The 24527-nt window shown below is 40.2% G+C and overlaps 1 protein-coding gene across 1 annotated transcript in view; it reads left to right on the plus strand.

Annotated features, from left to right (window-relative positions):
• The window catches only part of LOC120979803 (mucin-3A-like), a 121056-nt gene that overhangs the window by 50531 nt on the left and 45998 nt on the right, over positions 1-24527 (plus strand). The window contains exons 13-19 of the mRNA XM_040408760.1: positions 303-557; positions 3932-4192; positions 4457-4717; positions 4841-5101; positions 9800-10060; positions 20056-20316; positions 22422-22682. Coding sequence (XP_040264694.1) covers positions 303-557; positions 3932-4192; positions 4457-4717; positions 4841-5101; positions 9800-10060; positions 20056-20316; positions 22422-22682 — 1821 coding nt within the window. The remainder of the gene's footprint in view (positions 1-302; positions 558-3931; positions 4193-4456; positions 4718-4840; positions 5102-9799; positions 10061-20055; positions 20317-22421; positions 22683-24527) is intronic.

A 24527-nucleotide genomic window follows, 5' to 3' on the forward strand; every position in this document is an offset into this window, starting at 1 on the left:
AGGCTGGAGTCCCAGAATCAGGGTGTGCCCTAAAGGGAAGAAAGGGTGCCCCCTTCTTTCACTGGATGGCCCTAGGGAGTAATGGTGTGGGGACAGCCACTGTGATTGACTGTGACAGCGAGAGCCACTACCACTTTCTTCCACCACTCCGGCTCCTCGTGGGATCACTGCACAGACAGTGGTATCTAAGCACATAAAATACAATTTCACTCGAACAATATGAAGAGGTGTAAGCACAACTGCTTAGTATACAATGTGTTCTCATTATACAGACTGATGCATTGCTTTTACTTGTGTTCCAGCACCTTGCACCCCAACTAACATGACACCTCTGATTAGCGCTGAAGCTGTGAATGTATCCTGGTTGGGCTCATTTGGAGCTATAAGTTACACAACTGTCATAACAGGATTCGATGGCGACAAGTACGAATGTCACACTACAAACACGAGCTGCATGGTGACAGACCTCAAGTGCGGCTCCCAGTATAGTATGGCTGTGACAGCGAATGGCCAGTACTGCAGCAGTAACACCAGTTACACACAATCCCTCCAAACAGGTGAGACTATAATATACTGTACTAATCATTCATATCAGTCCATAACGACATAGTGAATTCCAGGGGCATACAGTATTTTTCCTATGTATTATGTATTCACATATACAATGTACTGGAATCTAAAAAAATCTATTTTTTTATCCTGTTGGGGACACCCCTCTGTATTTAACATTCGTTAAGTCTCTATTGTAAAGTTGTCTCTGACGAGTTGCAAACCGACCTTTTACATTGAAGGCAAAGACTCTAACCACTGAACTATAAGAATCAATGCTATATAGCAACTGAAAAAAATGTACAAAATAAATTACAATAAGCACAATAAATAAAAAAATATAAAATGTCTTGTTACATATCGGAAAAAAAACCTCCCAGACAATGCTTGGGAATACCCCCCTCCACTGCATATACGGACACAGAGCTGGGACTCCTAAGCCATATATGAATAACAATGGTTTGTTAGTAATATGCAAAACATTTCTGAGAAGATAATCAAACCAATGAAAATGATTGATTCTCAGTCTTCTCTCATTCAGACGTGCACTGAAAACCTTACTTTTCAAACAGATCTTCCTATATAACACTTATTTTTGGTTCATATAATTTTGTTTTTTTTCTAAATCTTAGTCTACTGTATAAATTCACGGTTGGTAATGTCCCTCCTTTTTTAAAGATACTTTTTCCTCACATTTATTAATTTTGTTCTCTTCACATTCTCTATATCTCGCCCGAACCCTCTGAACCTTGAGATCCCTCTACCTTCCCTCCCTTTTTCTTGATTCTCTATTTTGATAAGTGCTAGGAAATTGGTCTCTGGAATAGGTGCCTTATCCTCTAGGCCTTTGCGGACCATGGTCAAATGTCAGGCCTTCTTCTTTTTCCTCCCTTGTTGAATCAGCCAGCTAAGCGCATCCAGGCCCTAAGGGTAAGACTGCGTGTACATAAGACTATACACTGCGTGCAGAATTATTAGGCAAATGAGTATTTTGACCACATCATCCTCTTTATGCATGTTGTCTTACTCCAAGCTGTATAGGCTCGAAAGCCTACTACCAATTAAGTATATTAGGTGATGTGCATCTCTGTAATGAGAAGGGGTGTGGTCTAATGACATCAACACCCTATATTAGGTGTGCATAATTATTAGGCAACTTCCTTTCCTTTGGCAAAATGGGTCAAAAGAAGGACTTGACAGGCTCAGAAAAGTCAAAAATAGTGAGATATCTTGCAGAGGGATGCAGCACTCTTAAAATTGCAAAGCTTCTGAAGCGTGATCATCGAACAATCAAGCGTTTCATTCAAAATAGTCAACAGGGTCGCAAGAAGCGTGTGGAAAAACCAAGGCGCAAAATAACTGCCCATGAACTGAGAAAAGTCAAGCGTGCAGCTGCCAAGATGCCACTTGCCACCAGTTTGGCCATATTTCAGAGCTGCAACATCACTGGAGTGCCCAAAAGCACAAGGTGTGCAATACTCAGAGACATGGCCAAGGTAAGAAAGGCTGAAAGACGACCACCACTGAACAAGACACACAAGCTGAAACGTCAAGACTGATTTTTCTAAGGTTTTATGGACTGATGAAATGAGAGTGAGTCTTGATGGGCCAGATGGATGGGCCCGTGGCTGGATTGGTAAAGGGCAGAGAGCTCCAGTCCGACTCAGACGCCAGCAAGGTGGAGGTGGAGTACTGGTTTGGGCTGGTATCATCAAAGATGAGCTTGTGGGGCCTTTTCGGGTTGAGGATGGAGTCAAGCTCAACTCCCAGTCCTACTGCCAGTTTCTGGAAGACACCTTCTTCAAGCAGTGGTACAGGAAGAAGTCTGCATCCTTCAAGAAAAACATGATTTTCATGCAGGACAATGCTCCATCACACGCGTCCAAGTACTCCACAGCGTGGCTGGCAAGAAAGGGTATAAAAGAAGAAAATCTAATGACATGGCCTCCTTGTTCACCTGATCTGAACCCCATTGAGAACCTGTGGTCCATCATCAAATGTGAGATTTACAAGGAGGGAAAACAGTACACCTCTCTGAACAGTGTCTGGGAGGCTGTGGTTGCTGCTCCACGCAATGTTGATGGTGAACAGATCAAAACACTGACAGAATCCATGGATGGCAGGCTTTTGAGTGTCCTTGCAAAGAAAGGTGGCTATATTGGTCACTGATTTGTTTTTGTTTTGTTTTTGAATGTCAGAAATGTATATTTGTGAATGTTGAGATGTTATATTGGTTTCACTGGTAAAAATAAATAATTGAAATGGGTATATATTTGTTTTTTGTTAAGTTGCCTAATAATTATGCACAGTAATAGTCACCAGCACACACAGATATCCCCCTAAAATAGCTAAAACTAAAAACAAACTAAAAACTACTTCCAAAAATATTCAGCTTTGATATTAATGAGTTTTCTGGGTTCATTGAGAACATGGTTGTTGTTCAATAATAAAATTAATCCTCAAAAATGCAACTTGCCTAATAATTCTGCACTCCCTGTACATCATCATCATCATATGGAGTCAGAGCAGGGACTCCCAAGCAGCGCAGACAAATGACCGGTACTGGCAACCTGAGCAAAATACCATCTATGCCTGTGGAATACTGGCCATGTGGCAACACTAGTTGTAGATGAGGAGATGCTTCAAACATACACATACAAATCTTTATTTCCATTCCTCTATGTTTCCTTATGATGGTAAACAACAAAAATACTCTTATTTTTCAAGAATAAATTACCTTTACTTACAGAAATTTAAAGTAAGTTCATTTAATCTGGTATTTAATCATCCAGAAATTTGACTGGAGTCTTACAATACTAGAAGGAAAATACTAAGTATAGCCGTCTGGTAATTTCATTTTTGGATGCCTCCTTAAAGGGGTTTTCTGGGACTCTGGATAGGTTATCAATATCAGATAGGTGGGAGTCCGACACCCCACACCCCCACCGATCAGCTGTTTCGGGAAGCCGCTGGTGTGGAAAATTATACGGCAGAAGGCTTCATCCACTGTGTAGTGGCCGTGGCTGGATACCGCAGCTCAACTCCCATTCAAGTGAAAGGGAGCTAAGCTGCAGTATGCGGGTGCTGGAAACCACATAGTGGATGAATCTTTTGTCCACTTTATAGTTTCCAGTGTTGTAACCCTGCCAATCTGATATTGACGACCTACAGTCTCTAAGTATCAGAAAAGCCCTCTAAGGGTTCTTTGCCCTTACGTGTAAGATTTCTATATATGTCTATGGCAACCTGACTGAATCCAAATGATAGATCCTCTGAATGGCGGTAGATCATTTCCAACAGCCTTTTTAAGTTCCCATCATCTTTTTTCTTTCATCTTTTGTTGTATATATATTTTCTTAATATCTGTGTGCTTGGCCCTCAGCTCCTTGTACTCCACAAAATGTGACTGCAACGGTGGATTGTGTGACAAATGTTGCAACCATTGTATGGGACCTCAGCGCGGGAGCAGAAAACTACACCGCTTTGGCAACTGTTCCAGATGTTGGAGATTATGTTTGCCATTCCACTACCACAATCTGCGACATCGTGGGGTTAAAGTGTGGACAGAAATACCTAATAACTGTCTTTGCAGCCAATAAGAATAGCTACAGTAAAGCAAGCCTGCCCATAGAACTGCTCACCGGTGAGTGCATTTAGTATTACAATTTGGAAATGTACTGTAAGTGACCAAAGGTTCTGTATGAGAGGCCCCATGGGTATGCCTGATAAATAACCCTGAACTAAAGTAATGAAGTCAGCCTCAGTCCCTATATACATTACAATAATAGAATCAAATTTATATATAAAGTACAGTATGATGCCAGTGTAAATACAGAATATAGTATATGGCAGGTATGTGAACAGCATATATAATAACAGACATACTATAATAATTATGGGTTTTCAGCTCCTTGTGTCCCAGTACAGGAGATACCACAGTTCAACTGTTCCAACAACTCAGTTTCCTTGTCTTGGCATCAGACTCCTGGCGCCATGAGTTACATCGCCAATGTGACTAGTTCAGTAGGCGAGATGTTCTCCTGTCATACAACAGATACAAACTGCATTATCAATCAGCTAAAGTGTGGACAAACGTACAATGTGACAGTTACTGCCATCAATACTCAATGTAGCGGGCCAGCTGCCATCCCAATTAAACTCATGTCTGGTAAGTTGCTTGCGTTCATCTACAAGTGATGTCATTTTGTCATATGCATTCCCCTGACATGTCAGCATACCATTGTCAATATTTCCCATGGTCAAGGCTTTATTACTTGCTATGTAATTTCAGCTCCCTGCCAGCCTCATAATGTGGTTTCAGATGTAGACTGCTCCAGTTCAGTGGTCACGTTGAGCTGGGACGAGTCCCTTGGAGCTCAGAGTTATTATTCAATGCTGAGGACCCCAGAAAACCAGTATCTTATATGTAACAATACTGACCTTGGCTGTGAGATCCATGAGCTGCCATGTGGTCAGACCTATGACGTGATGGTGACAGCAGTGAATGATCAGTGCAAGAGTATACCCAGCTCACCAACTGCCTTGTATACAGGTAAGATGGATGCTCACTGACTTCATTAGCTTTATTTTCATTGATATTGGTTGAAAAATATTTAAATAAATACTCATGCCAGATATGGTTGATGACTTTAGAGGTTTGCACCAGATTTACTCTAACTGGTGCCACTTAGTTACACCGAGCAAAAATATAAACGCAACACTTTCGGTTTTGCTCCCATTTTGCATGAGCTGAACTCAAAGATCTGAAACATTTTCTACATACACAAAAGACCGATTACTCTCAAATAATGTTCACAAATCTGTCTAAATCTGTGTTAGTGAGCACTTCTCCTTTGCTGAGATAATCCATCCCACCTCACAGGTGTGTCATATCAAGGTGCTGATTAGACAGCATGAATATTGCACAGGTGTGCCTTAGACTGCCCACAATAAAAGTCCACTCTGAAATGTGCACAGTTTTGCCTTACTGGGGGAGGGAAGGGGGGGGGGCAGAAAACCAGTCCACCATTGGCCTCACACAGTGGAACAGATCTCCATCGCATAGAGTTGATCAGGTTGCTGATTGTGGCCTGTGGAATGTTGGTCCACTCCTCTTCAATAGCTATACAAAGTTGCAGAATATTGGCAGGAACTGGAACACGCTGTCGTATACGCCGATCCAGAGCATCCCAAACATGCTCAATGGGTGACATGTCCGGTGAGTATGCTGGCCATGCAAGAACTGGGATGTTTCCAGCTTCCAGGAATTGTGTACAGATCCTTGCAATATGGGGCCGTGCATTATCATGCTGCAACATGAGGTGATGGTCGTGGATGAATGGCACAACAATGGGCCTCAGGATCTCATGACATTATCTCTGTGCATTCAAAATGCCATCAATAAAATGCACCTGTGTTCGTTGTTCATAACATACGCCTGCCCAAACCATAACCACACCACCACCATGGGCCACTCGATCCACAACGTTGACGTCAGCAAACCGCTCACCCACACGACGCCGCACACACTATCTGCCATCTGCACTGAACAGTGAAAACCGGGACTCATCCGTGAACAGAACGCCTATCCAACATGCCAGATGCCATCGAATGTGAGCATTCGCCCACTCAAGTCGGTTACGACGATGAACTGCAGTCAGGTCCATACCCCGATGAGGACGACGAGCATGCAGATGAGCTTCCCTGAGATGGTTTCTGACAGTTTGTGCAGAAATTCTTTGGTTATGCAAACCGATTGTTGCTGCAGCTCTCCGGGTGGCTGGTCTCAGACGATCATGGAGGTGAACATGCTGGATGTGAAGGTCCTGGGCTGGTGTGGTTACACGTGGTCAGTGGTTGTGAGGCCGGTTGGATGTACTGCCAAATTCTCTGAAACGCCTTTGGAGATGACTTATGGTAGAGAAATGAACATTCATTGTACGGGCAACAGCTCTGGTAGACATTCCTGCAGTCAGCATGCCAATTGCACGCTCCCTCAAACGTTGCGACATCTGTAGCATTGTGCTGTGTGATCAAACTGCACATTTCAGAGTGGTCTTTTATTGCTTCACAAAGTGCATTCTCAGTGCCTACATTCCCCTTTGGATCAGGTTCATGATGGTCATGAAAGAGTAGCTGTCAAATGAGCACCACAGTATGTACCCATCTGCCTGGTGGCAATGGTTTTATAAAGCTAATGTGCTCTAGTGGATTTAGTTATCTCAGATTAAGAAATGAAGGCTAATCCAAACGAGCTCAGTTTAGAATATCAGTTACTGAGATCTTTATCGAGGACCTTTAACAGGTCAATGTGACTGAAATACTGCATAGTTATTCTACTGTAGTCCTTATGGAAGTGATGATTTCTTCAGGTTTGGTCTCCTTGGACGAGAGTAGCATAACTTATGTTGATGTTTATAAGTATTGATTTTTTACTCCATATTTACTGCAACATCCATGTACAGATGTATTGTATTTTGCACTGTAGTAATAGGTATCAAATTATATTTGCACAAGAACAATCAAAAAGTGACAGAACATACAAAATAACCTTACTGTACAGTTGGCATTGGGAACAAAGCACCAAGAAATACTGTAGAGGCATTTACTAGTTACTATTGACTGTGTTGAGGACATTGGTAATCTTATAATGCAATTTGTTGTAGTTTTTGAAAACACCCTTTTCATCCAGCAGTGTGACCTTTTAGTACATGACAGTGCTGAGTGTATTTTTGGGATTTGTTTAGATATTAAACTAGTTTGGCACTTAAAAGGAACCTGTCACCAGTTTTATGGTGTCCTAACTAAGGGCAACATAAATAAGTGATTGATTCTCTTAGCACAATGCTGGGTCACTTTCTTTAATTGACCCAGTCAATCTGCCAACATCTTGTATTGAAAAGCTCCAGCTGATAATGATGAGTCCTGAATATTCATGAGCTCCTGACTCTCCCCACCTACCTGCTGCTGAATGACAGTTTGTTTCCATATGAATCAGCAGCAGGTGGGCAGGGGAGTGGCTATAGCTCTGAATTAAATATACGCTGGACTCAATGACATCACGCCGGACTCAAATCAGCTCATTAGCATGCGGCATGTGGCATCTTTGTGTGTATATTATGAGATAACCATCTGTCACACCAGTAAGTGAATACATCTAAGGCACTTTTTAGTAGTTAATGATTGTATATAATTAGTTAGATTATAATCAAAAATCCACATGACAGGTTCCCTTTAAGTTCCAGTGTTTTTTTTATCTCTTTATTTTAAAAGCTATACCTCTTTGTTATTTTTTCCCCCATTGATATAGCCATATGAGGGCTTTTTTTTATGCCGTGCAAGTTGTATTTTAATGGCATTAATTTAAGTTACATCAGGTAAATTCCAAAAATATTTGGGGATGACAGTGTCAAAAAACAATGCAATTCTGCTAATGTTTTTAGGGTTTTGCTTTTTGCAGTGCTCACTGAGCATTAGTTATTAGTTATATTTCTGCCAGTGGAGCTCTCATATTTTTTTTGTGGCAAGCTATAGTTTTTACGATTTTGGTATACATTTAGATCACTTCTTTTTAATTTTTTTTGGGGAAGACGAGGTGGCAAAAAAATCCCCTTCAATTATAGGATTGCCTGTTCACAGCGCAGGTAAATCATGGGGTATTTTAATAGATTGGGTCGCTGTGGATGCAGCGATTCCAACTGTGATTATCTTTTATATACAGCATATATACAGTAGTGCTTGAAAGTTTGGGAACCTTCAGTATTATCAATAATTCAACATTAGATTTTCACATAACTTCTAAAAGTAGATAAAAAATACAAATCACATTAGTCAAAAATATTAGACTTGGTCATTTATTTATAGAGGAAAAAGATCCAATATCGTGTCTGTGAGTGGCAAAAGTATGGGAACCTTTGCTTTCAGTATCTCTTGTGACCCTATTGTGCAGAAGTTGATTAATTCTGCACATCAGCTTGGAGGAATTTTAGCCTGTTCCTCCATATAAAACAGCTTCCACTATGTTATGTTGGTGGGTTTCCTCCCATGAACTTCTCGCTTTAAGTCTTTCCACAAAATTTCTGTTGGATTAAGGTCAGGACTTTGACTTGGCCATTCCAAAACTTTAACTTTATTCTCCTTTAACCATTCTTTGGTAGAACAACTTGTGTACCTAGGGTAGTTGTCTTGCTGTATGACCCAATGTCTTTTGGGAGTCAGCTCATGGACAGGTGTCTTGACATTTTTCTTTCAAATTTGCTGGTTTAATTCAGAATTCATTGTTCTATCAATGATGGCAAGCAGTGATGTGATGTTGGATCATTTCCCTCAATAAATAAATGAACAAATGCAGAAATACAGAAAATTCCAAAACTCACATACTTTCAAGAACCTGTGTGTGTGTATATATATATATATATATTATAGGAAGGTGCAAGTGTCCGAAGGAATATGTCACCGAGGTTCCTGGCCTCGGTGAAGTAAGAGACAGTATTTTCAGGTGTTAGCGGCAGCTAATGCTGACTTACACTTTGCTATTTTAGTATGGCTCTATAGCTGATCCGGGACAGATCTTACTGGGAGTAGTCAAAGTGATGGGTGGGTGACTACTCCCCATGTTCCAGGCCGGGTCTTGACTGGCCTATAAAAAACCCAGCCAGCAGTGTCAGCTGGGAGTGATTACTTCACTCTGACAGAGGAGCTCTGACAATCGCTGGTGTGGGAACGGAGCCCTGTGCTAGGCTGAAAAGTTGAGACCTGTGTATTGGGAGAGCAGGCCACCTAAAGCCTGCAATTTACTGCTGGAGGCAGAACTGCCGACAAGGTGAAGTTTTTTTTGTTATGCACAAACTTTCTACTTGGTGTGAACAAACACCAACCTTGCAAAGAGTGTTTTTTGGTTTGACCTTATGTGTGAATAAACACGGACATTTGAATTATGAACTTGTACTTTGCCTCTGTACTGCACCCGCTTATCCCAACTACCAAAGCGAATCCCCACAATCTATATATATAGGACACAGGGGATTCTGGGTTCAAATCCTGATAGTAACAAACCAATGGATGCACATGAAAGAAATGTTCATATTAGTGTGGCGGGAGGTTTTCTTTTGGTTGTTACTTTGGGGGATGAAGGGCTACAAGAGCTGATCTTACTAATGCCAGGTAGTAGCAAGTTTTGGGAAATTCAGGTATTTTATGTACACAACATTTTTATTTAAATAAATGTAATAATATACTTCCTATTGTGCAGTTCCTTGTGTGCCAAGTCAAGTTCAAGCTAATATAAATTGCGAGTCCACTGTAGTAACTCTATCATGGGCTGAGACAGCAGGAGCAATGAATTATACAGCAGTCGCTACTGGACCTCAGGGAGATCAGCATTATTGCCAAACCAGCAACTCTTCCTGCAGCTACAAACAACTCTCCTGTGGTCTAAAATTTGATGCTTCCATCGTTGCAGTGGGAAGGAGCTGCAGAAGTAATTTCAGTACAGCTGTTACGTTTTACACAGGTTTGTATTAAAATGAAGATCTGCAATACAATTCCAGTAACAATTTTTAATGTTTTTCCCTGAATGCACAATTTCCGAGTCTTGACTTTGCGCATGTACAGTATATGACAATTATTTTTTCACAGGTGCATTTTTTGTATAAGGCCTCCCCGAAACAATACAGTTTGTTTTCTAGCAGTTTTTCCATTTTCTTTATTTTTGTTATTTTATTTTCTGTACATAATTTTGGGGATGGCTATCTTGCCTGCGCTGCCGCTAACAGGTCTTTACTCATAACCTAAAGGTTTCTGAGGCTATAAATCATTCAATACCAATGTTTGGACTGAAACATGACAGCCAATAAGTGCTTCCCTTCCTATTTTAAAGGGTTAATAACTTATCACAAAACTTTTGATATGTCATAAGGGACATATCAAAGGTTTATATTAATGGTGGTCTGAGTGCTGAGACCCCCAACGATCCCTAGAACGAGAAGAGATACTGTCACGGCGGACAGGATATAAGATACACAGATAACTAAACAAACAATATTTCTAGGCGAGAAGCTGGGGATAAGGTCACCTTCTGGCAAATCCCTAACTGCTCTCCCTATTCTGCTTTCCCCACATTCAGACCCTGAAGGTGGGAATAATGAGTCCTTGTGCCTGGGTTGAGAATACCCTAGAATCCCTGAGATGGTGAAAGGGGAAAAAAGGGCAGCCTGCTCCCTCAGAACCAGAAGGGGACAGACGACACTCAAACAGCCTAGACAGCAAACCAAAGAAATAAGAAACCAACTTATCTTATCTGAGCAGGAAAAGCCAATCCTTCACTCCTTGCTTCCACAGCCTGACAGAAGCTATAACCTGCACGGAACACTGGGAGGGGAGTAATTTAATCCAACGACCCCACACAGTGCACCTGAAGGGAGGCGGATCTAGCACGACTCCAAAACAAAACAAATGACTAGACACGTGCTGCTAATCTGGCAGATCTCCGTACATAGTCTGAGCAGGGCATGACAGAGACGTACAGCACTGCACACATATCCCGTTCTCACTTCTCCTGCTGAGGAGGGAATCGAGACAGACTCATAAACTTCTATCATGCAGTGGGGAGAGGGCACACTTCACTCCTCTCATTCCAGGAATCGTTGAGTCTTAGCGCTCACATCCTCACCAATGTCAATTTTTCATATGTCTCTGAAAGGTTAGTGATCCTTTAAGATGAGTGCCTTGCTGTATACATTGCTGGCATACAATAAAGACTTTGTGAACAGGTATTGTTTAAGATAATTGGGTATTTTAAGGAATTGTGTCATGAAACAAGTTTAGTGCTCTCATTAAGAGAAACAAAATCAGAGTATTGCAGGTTTGATACCTTTTAATGGCTAACAAAAATAGAAGTAATGATGTTACATAGCAAGCTTTCGAGACATCACCAGTCTCTTCATCAGGCATACTACAAGAATAAAGGAAGAAAGAATGGCTGCACACTCTTCCCGGTCAACCAAGTCCGCTGCCTTGAAGTGACCTTGGATTCTGCCTTCTCCTTCCGACCGCACATCCAAGCCCTTTCCACCACCTGCCGCCTCCAACTCAAAAACATCTCCTGCATTCGCGCTTTCCTTAACTTTGAATCTGTGAAAATGCTTGTACATGCCCTCATCATCTCCTGCCTAGACTACTACAACATTCTCCTCTGTGGCCTTCCATCTAGCACTCTCGCACCCCTCCAATCTATCTTCAACTCTGCTGCCCGACTAATACACCTCTCACCCTGTTACTCCTCTGCCTCTCCTCTCTGCCAATCCCTTTACTGCCCATTGCCCAGCGAATTCAGTTAAAAAAAATAACAAATACATACAAGGCCATCCACAATGTGTCCCCTCCCTACATCTCTGAGATACTTCCCCGATACATCCCCACAAGCAATCTCCGATCCTCACAAGATTTCCTTCTCTCTCTCCTCTCCTCTTATCACCTCTTCCCACAATCGCCTCCAAGATTACTCCCATGCATCCCCCACACTCTGGAACTCGCTACCCCAACATATCAGACTCTCACCTACAAAAGAAACCTGAAAACCCACCTCTTTAGACAAGCCTACAACCAGTGACCCTGCTGCCTCTATACCGCTATGACCAACTTCACCCTCATCTACTGTGTCCTTCTGCAGCCAGCCAGTCGCAGGGGCAACACGTGAGGTGCACGGTGGACCGATGAGGGGCCAAATAATAACACACAGTTCATCATTTTTATTAGCCATTAAAAGGTATCAAACCTGCAATACTCCTATTGTGTTTCTCTTAATGAGAGCACTAAACTAGTTTTCTATTGGCTAACACGGTACCAGACTTTTTCCTTCTTCTTTTGTCATGAAACATACACACTTGGACAAAATTGTTGGCACCCTTCTGTTAAAGAAAGAAGAATCCACAATGGTCAGTGAAATAGCTTGAATAAATTAATAAAAATAATAAATAACTAAATAAAATTTACTGGATATCAACTTAATCATACTTTGCATTTGAATTGTGGTTCAAGAGAATCATTTATAAAACAAACTAATGAAACTGGCCTGGACAAAAATGATGGCATCCCTAGAAAAGATTAAAAAAATTTGACCATTGGGACAGGTGTCTTCAAACTTGTAATTAGTCAGTCTGCCTATTTAAATGGTGAAAAGTAGTCACTAAGCTTTTTGGTATTATGGTGTGCACTACCCTGAACATGGACTAAAGAAAGCTAAGGAGAGAGTTGTCCTAGGAGATTAGAAAGAAAATTGGGGGGGGGGGGGGGGGGGGGGGGGGGGGGAAAGCCAAGCAGGACGACTGTGTGAGAATCTTCCCCGTCACTAGCCTACTCGCGTCTCAAAGCACACACTAGCTTCTCAAAGCAGAGAGAAAAGATGGCTAACTTAGCTATTTGACTCTTACTCAGCTGGCTAAACATCCCTGCAGAGATGGTGAAAGGGAGGCAGAAAAAGACAGAGCCTGCAAAGAAGCAACATCTGCATGGAGTTAAATTAAATTAATCGACTTTTTTGTCATCCTGCTAACTGACTCTGACCTAGAGATGTTTTGGCCTGCAATTTTACCAATTCAAAGAAAAAAATAATGGCTGCAGCCAGAAATGCTACTGATTTACCAGAAAAATATGCTGACATTTCTTTGTTTGAAGACCTGTCGGTTGCTTCTCCTAATAGAAGGCGAGAATTCTCTGCAGTAACGAAAATTCTGAGAGAAAAAGGTATCCAGTACAGATGGGGTTACCCAGTCAAACTGATAATATACAGGAATGGATCATCTCATACTCTACACTCCCCTCAAGCAGCTTCCAAACTGGTGGCGAATTGGTTCCAAATTCCCTGAACGATGGAAAAGTCACCACTGCCAAGCAAGAAAACACCAACCTTAAAGCAAGAGTGGACAGTCATTGGATCCTCTAAGTCACCGAAACATTCACCTGGTTGAAGAGTTAAAGATCAAGATGGGGGAAATTGGAATTATAGGATATGATCCACCCGAATGAAACGTCCTTTTGACTGCTAGCTAAGTTGTCTAACACAGCTTTTGTTCTCTTTCTGTGCACCACATAATGTTTACTCTTCTCTCTCACCTCAGGCTAGGTGAGGTCCCTGGGTGGCAACACATATTTTTTAAGTTTTAAACAGGTCAATGGTTTAGGACCTATTTGCATATTGTTTTTCTTAGTTACAACTGGTCCAGCACACTTTTTTTCGCTTTTCAACAGAATGTATGGGAGATATGTAAGTTTATTCCTTAGTTTAGAAGATACACTAATGCCAACCTTTGGTATCATTAAACATGGTAGTAACGATAGCGTCATTGAATGTTAATGGCCTGAATAGCCCAATTAAAAGGTCCTTCTTGTGGAAAGAGGCCAAATCACTTAAGTGTGATGTGATGTGTGCACAAGAAACCCATTTGCACCAGAAGGACTCCAATAGGCGCAAGAATAGAAATTTCCTGCATATATATACTACACCTAACTCATGTAAAAAGAAGAGGCGTATTAATAGCTATAAGAGACTCAGTAGCATTCTCTATTTTCAATGATAATAATGGGCGTTACATTATGTTAAACTGCATAATCTACCATATTGCATTGTATTACTGTATGCACCAAATAAAAAGCAGAGTAGGTTTTTCAGGCGTCTCTTGGGTATTCTCAGGAGAGAGGGAATTGGAGCTTTGATTCTCATTGGAAACTTCAATAACGTATTAATTCCCACATTAGATACATTCCCATTTAAATCTAACAAAAAAAACACAGATTTATATAATATTCTCCATAAAGAAGATCTCTATGACACATAGAGAATCTTACATGCATCAGAAAGAGATTACTCGTTTATTTATTTTTTATCACCCTCATAAGGTATATTCCAGAATAGATATGGCAATCATTAACAAGAGACTGTTGTAGAGAGTATCTAAATCTACTATAGGAAGCATTACCTGGTCGGATCTTGCACCAATATCCATATCAATAGAGGAGCAATTCAACTTATTTTCTCCATGGAGAATTAACAACTCCTTATTATCTGATAGGTAAACATGCGTGAGAATGGAAAAAGAGCATCTGAGTTCTTTACCTTTAACCACCATGAGGATACATCTATTCTTACTATCTGGTGTGCCTATAAAGCAGTGATAAGAGGCAAATGTATACAATTGGCAGCTATGAAGAAAAAACAAAAAGGAAAAAAAATAGAGGCGCTTTTAAAAAGCATTAAAGTGCTCAGCAGATAGGGGAACTCAAAGACCTACGAACCCAGCTATACAGATTGTACCATGATCATTATGAATATTTGTATAGGAGGAACAGGGTGCTCTTTTATGGACAGGGTAATAAAGCGGGACGCTTGTTAGCCGGTAAATTTAAAAACAAAATGGCAAAAGCTAAAATCCCTTATCATTATGATAAAAAAGGGAGCAAACTACTTAATCCTCAGGGCATAACCAATGCCTTTGCGGAGTACTATTCAGATTCATATAACCTAAGGCATGATTCTCAGACCCCTCAACCAGATAAAAAAGCTATACAAGCTTTTCTGAGTGCTTTGAGTTTATCATCTCTCTCAATGAAAGAAATTGGATCAGTTATTCATAAACCTAAATTAAATAAATCTGGTCTCAAACAAGTTTTATAAAAAAAATTAACCACCTTATTCCTCATTTATTATTAGTGTTTAACAATATAATGGACATGGGCAACATACCGAGGGAAATACTTCATGCTTTAATTTTCACTCTCCCCAAGCCAGGGAAAACACAAAATAAAGCCGAAAATTTCCATCCAATATCCCTACTAAATGGAGATCTGAAGATCTACTCCAAAATATTGGCTAATAGATTGCTTAACATCCTCCCAAGAATAATAAACAAAGATCAGGTGGGCTTTATAAAACATAGACAAACAATTGATGGCACCAGAAGATTTGTAGATCTAATTTACTTGTGGAGCAGATTGGAACAACTTCTTTGCTTCTATCCTTGGATGCGGAGAAAGTGTTCGATAGAGTCCACTGGGGTTATTTGAAAGAGGTGCTTTGTAAATTTGGAATTAATGGCCCCTTTCTTTCTGCTGTGATGGCACTCTATTCCAGCCCATCTGCATCAGTTTTTTCTTCAGGTTTTTTATTTCAAAGTTTCACATTTACAAACGGTACAAGACAGGGTTGCCCCTTATCCACCATGATTTTAGTCCTTATGATTGAACCCCTAGCTGAAACAATAAGAGCTGACCCCTCTCTACATGGTATACAAGTAGGCAAAACTGAGCTCCGTATAGGATTGTTTGCGGATGACATTATTCTCATATGCAATAACCCTGCAGAGTCTCTCCCAGCTATTATCAAGGTACTCACCAACTTTACTAAGGTTTCATATTATAAAGTGAATCAATCCAAACCATCTATCCTGAAAATGGGTCTTCCATCTAAGACAGTATCACAACTAAAATCTGGATACTCTTTTGGATGGGAAACTTCTGCTCTTTCATATTTAGGCATAAAACTCACATACCCTGTCTCTAAGCTATTCGAGACCAACTACCTACCCCTTCTTGGTGAAATTGAGAAGGAACTGACTAGTTTTAGAACTGGTGAAGTCTCTTGGTTTGGAAACATAGCAGCTGTCAAAATGTTAATAATTCCCAAAATATTATATATGTTTAGAAACGTCCCGATTCGCTTATCTAACGCCTTTCTAACAAAGACCCAATCTTTATTAATGAGATTTATTTGGAACAATAAAACCCCAAGGGTTAGAGCGGATATACTTTATAGGGAAGTTAAGATGGGGGGTATGGGATGTCTTTCTATTAGCTACTATTATAGAGCTGTCATATTAGATCAAATAAAACCTCTCTGGCTTCGAGATACAGCTAAACACAGGGTTGACATTGAAACATACAGTCTAGACAGAATAGGTATATCTGCGAAATAAGAGGCTGCCACACTATTCCATATACCACTTATTAGCTCTCATCCGACTATAGAAACAATCATGGATTCCTGGTGGACATTAGTTATTAAACAGAAACTGTTTTCCATGAACTTTCTGGATGAAGGTATTGAATTGCTTGAATCCATTATACCGAACACCGATTTGTCTAATTGGAGATCAAAAGGCATATGTAAATTATCAGATCTAATCTCAGATAACCGACCTACCAGCTTTGAGAGTTTAAAGAACCAATTTTCACTATCACCCTCAGATACTTTTACATATTTACAGACATGCTTTAGCTAAGATAATCTGGCCGCTGGAACACCAAAATCTCCAATGGGCAGCTGGCTTACTTCCATCTCAACCATAAATAAGGGAATATATCTAGGAAAAAAATATCTAGGAAACTACTATATCAATGGTTTATGGTGCCTGCAAGAATGTCTTTGTTTAGTGACGTTCCCAGTACATGCTGCAGATGTCGGGAAATTGGATCCTTTTTACATATATGGTGAAAATGCCCATGTATTTTGAGGTTCTGGAAAAGGATTGGGGGACTTTTATCATTTATATGTGGTTTTCCAATAATTCTTGAGACCCCATTATTGAACATCAATTCCGGACAATTTTCTTTATTCCACAAAACTATTATTCTCCATGTGCTTACTGTAGAGAAAGAACTAATTGCCCGTAACTGGAGAACTCCAGCCATACCATCAATGGCTAGAGTAATACAAGGAGTGAACAATAATTGCTGGGATGAGTCCATGATTGCTTCTTCACTGGATAACATTGCGGCTTTCAAAAATAAATAGGATGCATGGTTATCATGTAAATATAACTCAATCTCCTTTTGAGAAGAATCAATATATACTCCAATTCATCATTAGAAGTGTGTGATAATAACTATGGTTAGACTGTTCTGCATTGCAATATCTCCTTTGCAACATTTAATTTGATTACCTGGACCAGCAATTGTCGATTCCCTACTTTGTACTTTTAGGTAGTAAGAACTACCACATTTTATTTTATTTGACTTTTCTATTCTTTTTGTTCCACTTTATTACTGCAAAATATTTCAAATGATTGTCTATGTATTTTTCAATTGTAACAATTATCTTCAATAAAAAAAAAAGAAAGAAAAAAGAAATAAAATTATAGACAAACATGTTAAAGGCTATAAGACCATCTCCAAGTAGCTTCATGTTCCCGTTATTATAGTTGCATATATTATCCACAGGATAGGGGAAAACTATCAGATCGGGGGGACCTACCTCTGGGACCCCCACCGATCACGGGAATGGGGGCCTCGTACCTCCTGCAGGCCTCTTACTTCTCCACTGAAATGACCGGATCGGCCAGTCGCACATGTGTGCGGCCACTCCATTCATTTTTGTACTCGGCTATCTCCAGAACTCTCATAAAAATGAATGGAGTGGCCGCGCAAATGTGCGACTGACCGCTCTGGTCATTTTAGGGGAGCAGCAATGGACCTGCAGGGGGTATTGGGCCCCCGTTCTCCTGATTGGTGGGGGTCCCAGCAATAGGACCCCCACTGATCTGATAGTTATCTCCTATCCTGTGGATAGGGAATAACTTGTTCCTACCAATATACCCCTTTAATGAAGGACGACCGAGAAGGAATTTGCCAAAATGCCACAAAGCTTCTGGGGGAATGTCCTTTGGACAGATGAGACAAAACTGGAGCTTTTTGGCAAGTCACATCAGCTTTATATTCATAGACGCTAAAATGAAGCATACAAAGAAAAGAACATTGTACCTACTGTGAAACATGGAGGCTTGGTTATGTTTTGCTGAATCTGCCACAGAGTGTCTTGATTCTGTGCAGGGTACAATGAAATTTCAAGACATTCAAGGGATTCTGGAGCGAAATGGGCTACCCAGTATCAGAAAGCTTGCTATCAGTCGCAGGTCATAGGTCCTCCAACAGGATAATGACCCAAAACACATAGCTAAAAACATCCAAGAGTTGCTAAGAGCAATGCATAAGACTATTCTAAAGTGGCCTTCTATGAGTCCTGATCTAAAATCCTATTGAACATCTGTGGGCGAAGCTGAAACATGCAGTCTGGAGAAGGCACCCTTCAAACCTGAGACAGCTGGAGCAGTTTTGGGAAGAGGAGTGGGTCAAAACCAGGGACAGGTGCAGAAGTCTCATTGAGAGTAACAGAAATTGCTTGATTGCAGTAATTGCCTCGAAAGGTTGTGAGGCCTTCTCAATGTTTACAACAGGCCCATTGACGTCACGACTAGTATCAACTAGCCTGGGCGAAGCTAAGCTCTGTTCACTTGAATGGAGCTTATCCCCACCCAGGCCATTGATACTAGTCGTGACATTACTGGGCCTGCGGTAAACATTGAGAAGGCGGCGGCGCTCCTGGAGCACCGCTGCCTTCTCAAACAGCTCTTTGGCGGGGGTCCTGGGTGTCGGACCCCCGTCGATCAGATGCTGATGATCTATCCAGAGGATAGATCATTCGTTTAAACAAATTGCAGAACCCCTTTAAGAGTTTTATCCAGGTCAGTTTCATTAGTTTGTTGTATAAATTATTCTGTTGAACATCAATTCAGCAAGCAGTGTCTGATTTTTATTACCGGTAGTTGATTTTCAGTAAATTTTTATGTATCATTACTTTTGTGAGTTTCAAGTTGCCATTCAAGTGACCATTGTGGGTTTTTCTTTCTTTTACTTTTACTGCCATTCTATTTTTTATTTGTGCAATGTATAGGGGCAGTGGCGCTGACCTTTTTTGTAATATACTTTAATTACTGAAATCATACATTTCTATTAGAAAAATAGCCCTAAAGTGGCCCATTTTGAGCCTTAGCAACGCTCCTCTGTCTTCTGTTTACATAACACAGTCAGTGTCTCCACTGTTATGTAAACAGAAGACAGAGGAGTGTTGCTAAGACTCAAAATGGGCCACTTTAGAGCTATTTTTCTAATAGAAATGTATGATTTCAGTAATTAAAGTGTATTACAAAAAAGGTCAGTATTACTGCCCCTACACATTACATAAATAAAAATAGAATGGCAGTTACACTTTAAAAGAATGGTACCAACAATTTTGTCCATGTGTGTATTCTACATATACTACATTTTTCAAAACAGCACCTGGATCTGAATATTTTTGTAATTGCATGTAATTAAAAATTTTGTATAGCCAGTGAGCTATCCAATAAAATCTATCTGTATAGCGCCACCTGTTGTTTGTTCTTTTCCTTATTTTTTGTCCATCTCACTGAGCTGGTTGAACATGCGCAGTTTAAATCTTCAGCTGCCACCAGCCATATCTTTTGTTAGAAGCTGTGGGAGTTACAGGGAGAGAGCTACAGTAGAAAGGACACACTCCCTGAGCTGCCAGGCTAAAGGTAATCAGTTGGAGCAGTGAATGTCATTCTAGTTTTTGAAAAAGTTACTATCATGTACTATATGATGTCTGATTTTCATTTTTTACATCAATCATGGCATAAGCTTTGCATGAGTATGGAAATAATTGCTGTCACATTATTTCAGCTTCTTGCGCAGCAAGCAACATTGGCGCACAGCACATCTGTGGCAGTGACTACGCAGACATCACTTGGGAGGCAGCCCCAGGAGAAGTCACATATACAGCTATGCTCAGCACTGAGGAAGGAGGGAAAAGCATATGCAACACATCCGATTCCAGATGTACAATTTATGGCTTAATATGTGGTCAGAAATATGCAGTAATGGTGGAGACGTCTGGGCCAAGTTGTAGCAGCAGAGTCAACGCCACAGATTATGTTTTTACAGGTAATTTCATCACCATACCTTAAAATCTTAGATCACATATATAAGATAGACTCCACCGACCCTTATTCTATTCTATTCTACAATTTCCATTCTTGCATATGTTTCTTTAGCTGCATTCTCTAGTCATCCTCTAGTATAATCCTATCAGAATGAATCCAATTACCTTCTTGAGCTTTAGGATAATCAGAGCACGGCTACTGGGATAAATTTACATTTTATCCAATCTTGCCCAACAAAGCCATCATCAGACCTACTTTATATGACAAATATAGTCTGTGTATAGGAAACAGAACATGGACTGTTGTAAGACAGGTGGTATTCTGTGAAAAGGCAAGTTATAGGAAGTTTTGTATTATCCTAATGTTCCTGCTGCAAAAATCATGTTGCTATGTATACAATGATCTCATAGCTACATCCTTTTTCTAGAGAGGTGATTGATTACTGTTTATAGAAATGTAAATGCAATCCATGTAGGCATACTGCACACATGGTGTCCCGATATCTCTGTGTGCCTCTGTATGGTGCCTCTTTAATAAAGTATCCAATGAGACACACTATCTTTTTTTCTGTTGAAACTATATGGTATCCGCATTGAGCCCCTGAGGAGCCAGTGCAGACGATGGAAGTGGCCCTGATGACTTCTTTTCCAGTGGCAAAAGTATGTGAACCTTTAGGATGAGCAGATAATTTGAAGGTGGAACTAGAGTTAGGTATTTTCAATCAAATAGATGACAATCAGGTGTGAGTGGATGATATGTTTTATTTAAAGTGCCTTTGTTACCAGCATCAACCATATTAAACAAGGCATGCTGCCTGATAGAGCTCATTATCCTGATTAAAACTATAGGTTTCTTTTGTCTGTATGCTAAACAGCTGCAAAGATATTAGCTTTTTATTCATATTTCAAAGGAGCACGTTGGAGCACCAGGAGGTGGGGCTGAATCATTTGAGTACTGTTTTGTAACACCCCCTGTGCTCTGCGCACTCCCCCCTCCTCTTGATTGACAAGGCTAGACATGTTGAGAGTAGAGTTGTGTCCTAGTATGTACATATCATATACTCTATGTACTATAGCTTCACCACCCTGAAATCTGCTCAGAAAGCTAATCTACATATCACTGCTTATTCACAAGGAAAATAAAAAATAAAAACATATAAGAACACCAGTAATAGCTGTTAGCTTATAATCATAGAAAAAACAAACATCTCTATGTGGTAATCCTATAGCTTAGGGGTAAGTGGTCTGCCATGCATGTAGAAATCCTAAATTTAAGTTCCAGGAGCTTACATAAATGTTTTTTTATCTCTCATTTAACCAATAGTAAAAGGATATACTATAATAAATAATATGTAATAATATACTAACAATAAAAGGCCTTACTACAGTATATTGAGAATAGCTATTTTTCTTTTCTTAGAAACCTAAAACCTATTATTGGTTTATTCAAAGACAATACAATATATGATTATAAAGAAGGAAAAAGTTGTAAATAAACATTGCGCCGCAATCTGTGACAGATATATACGCCAGAAACTGGCATATATCATTTAGTAAATTGCCCCTATAATTCTCAATATGATAAGGTACACCTATGATACACCTATATTAGGCTTGTTTCTGGTGCAGATTGCAGTGCAAAGGTTATTTGCAACGCAATCTGCGACTTTTCCCCATTCATGCCAGGTCTAAAAAAGTGGGCGTGACGTGGCCGGGGAAAGGAATGGGTCTGCAGGCCCGTCTCATTCATCATTTTCCACGCCTGTTTTAGGCGCAGAACTAATCAACAATTACTGGAAACATTTAGTTACAATTATCGCTGCACAAGGGGATCACACCAGATACTGAAAGCAAAGGTTCATATACTTTTGCCACTCACGGACATGTGATATTAGATTATTTCCCTCAATAAATAAATGACCAAGTCTAATATTTTGGACTCATTTATAACTCTTTATAACTGGTGTTAAAATCTTTTGTAGTATGTCACATACTTTCAAGCAGCACTGTATGTTGTAAAACAGAATATGAATGTTTTATACATATTTTTACATAGTTATTTTGGAAAATATGCCTATAAATTAACTTGCAGTATTTTCTTTACCAGCACCCTGCAAGCCTCAGAATGTCACTACAGTCATTGACTGCCAGACCAACCATGCAGTTCTGTCCTGGAGCAGGACACCTGGGGCTGATAATTATTTAGCATCTATTATTGGACCAGAAGTAGATGGACTTACATGTGAAACCACATCAACTACCTGTGACCTTGATCATCTAAACTGTGGACTCACGTATCCCTTAGTTATCACACCGTCCAATGTAAGATGCGAAGGTGAAAGCAGCATTGTCACCCAACTTGTCACAGGTACAAACAATATCACTATTCGAGTCTTTCTGTAGTTTTTGGAAAGTACAGTATAAACTAGGGTACCCCAGGTAGTGTCCCTTAAACACCTTGTATGTGGCTCCCTATTAGAAGCAGCAAATACTATTAAGCACTATGGACACCAGAGGTGTCATAGACATACTGAAACTTGAAGACAGGCCAAGAACCGTATAACTGGCTCCTGAGTCATAAACAGTAACAGTCACTTTAGACTGCAGTGCATTAGACCTTGGAGATGTGGAGGTCTACTGCAATAATATGGAGAGTTGACAGAATAAAAATAAAAGTAGATCACGTTACACCCAAAACTCTACTAATGAAATGTGTGCACCTGTTCTAGTACCCTCACAGTTTTTTCTGTGGCTTTAACAGGGCCATTAGGGTGGCCCACATTAAGAGTGTCAGTATCATGCATCATTGATCAGATTAACCCTTTCTTGACCAGCGCCGTACTAGTCTTTAAAGATGGCGCCCGCTCCAGAGCAGAGTGTGTGCCATAGCCGCGAGTGGCCTGCTGTTTCTTATAGCGGACGCCCGCAGCTAATGTCCGCAACCAGCAGTAATGCCGATTGCGGCCATTTAACCCCTCAGATGCCGTGGTCAATCCTGGGGATGCTCCCGTGCGGCGATCGGAGGAGCCGGAGCTTGTGTGCAGCAGCCCCTGTCTTTGTGAATGAACTGATCGTCTTTGTGAATGACAGGAGGCTGCTGCATAGTATTTCCTATGGAGTCCTTGCCTGTAATAGGGCTCTATAGGAAAGTAGCAATTTTCTTATAGACTCCAGTGCTAGTGCATTAGGGTCTATGAGAATAGCAATCTAATGATTGCTTGTTATAGTTAACTATGGGAACTATAAAAAAGTGTAAAATAAATAAATAAATGAAGTTTTAAAAAATAAAAAAATAAAAATTCAAATCACAAAAAAAAAAAATACACATCATGGGTGTCGCGATGTGCGAAAATCTAAAAATATATTCCCCATACGGTAAACAGCAGAACAGAAAAAAGCGTAAAAATGGCCGATTTGCCGTTTTTGGTTGCTTCATTTTCTACTAAAATTTTTATAAAAAGAGATCAAAAAGTCATACACACCAATAAAAAGTTTACATTGCTCCCACAAAAAATGCACCCCCATACAGCTCCGTACACATAATTACAAAAAAGTTATAGGGGTCAAAATATAAAACAGATTTTTTTCCCACTTTTTTATTATTTTATCACTATCAAAATGCAAGAAAAACTATACATATAAGGTATCGCCGAATTCATACTGACCTGTAGAACAAAAGTAACTGGTAGGTTTTATCCCACATCAAACGCCACCCTATTTGGAACTTTTTTCCCCGCTTCCCACTACATCATATGCAATATTAAATGGTGGCATTGGAAAGTACAACTTGTCCTGCAAAAAACAAGCCCTCATGTGGCTATGTGAACAAACAAATAAAAAAGTTATGGCTCTGGGAAGGCAGGGAGCGCAAAACAAAAACGCAAAAACAAAAAACCACGGAGTAGAAAGGGTTAACCGCCCCCTTTCCCCATAGTAACTTGACTGTCTTGGAGAGGTGTTAAGATGGGAAGGCAGATGTAGTCAGTGCTGGTAGGAGACACTTACCCCATTACTGTAATGTTGTGTACTGAACATTCTGCAGTAATAAACTACTGACTGACCTCCAATCTACTCCCCAGCCATCCTACTATCCTACACATAATGGCAGAAGATTAGGCTTATGCTGTGCTGGGTAGGTAATGCTTAGGCTGAAGGGGGACTTTTGGTCTGCAAGGTTAGTTATGGAATGAGGTTTGATTTTTTTTTGTACTAA

Source organism: Bufo bufo, chromosome 9 (genome assembly GCF_905171765.1).
Source record: "Bufo bufo chromosome 9, aBufBuf1.1, whole genome shotgun sequence".
NCBI lineage: Eukaryota > Metazoa > Chordata > Amphibia > Anura > Bufonidae > Bufo > Bufo bufo.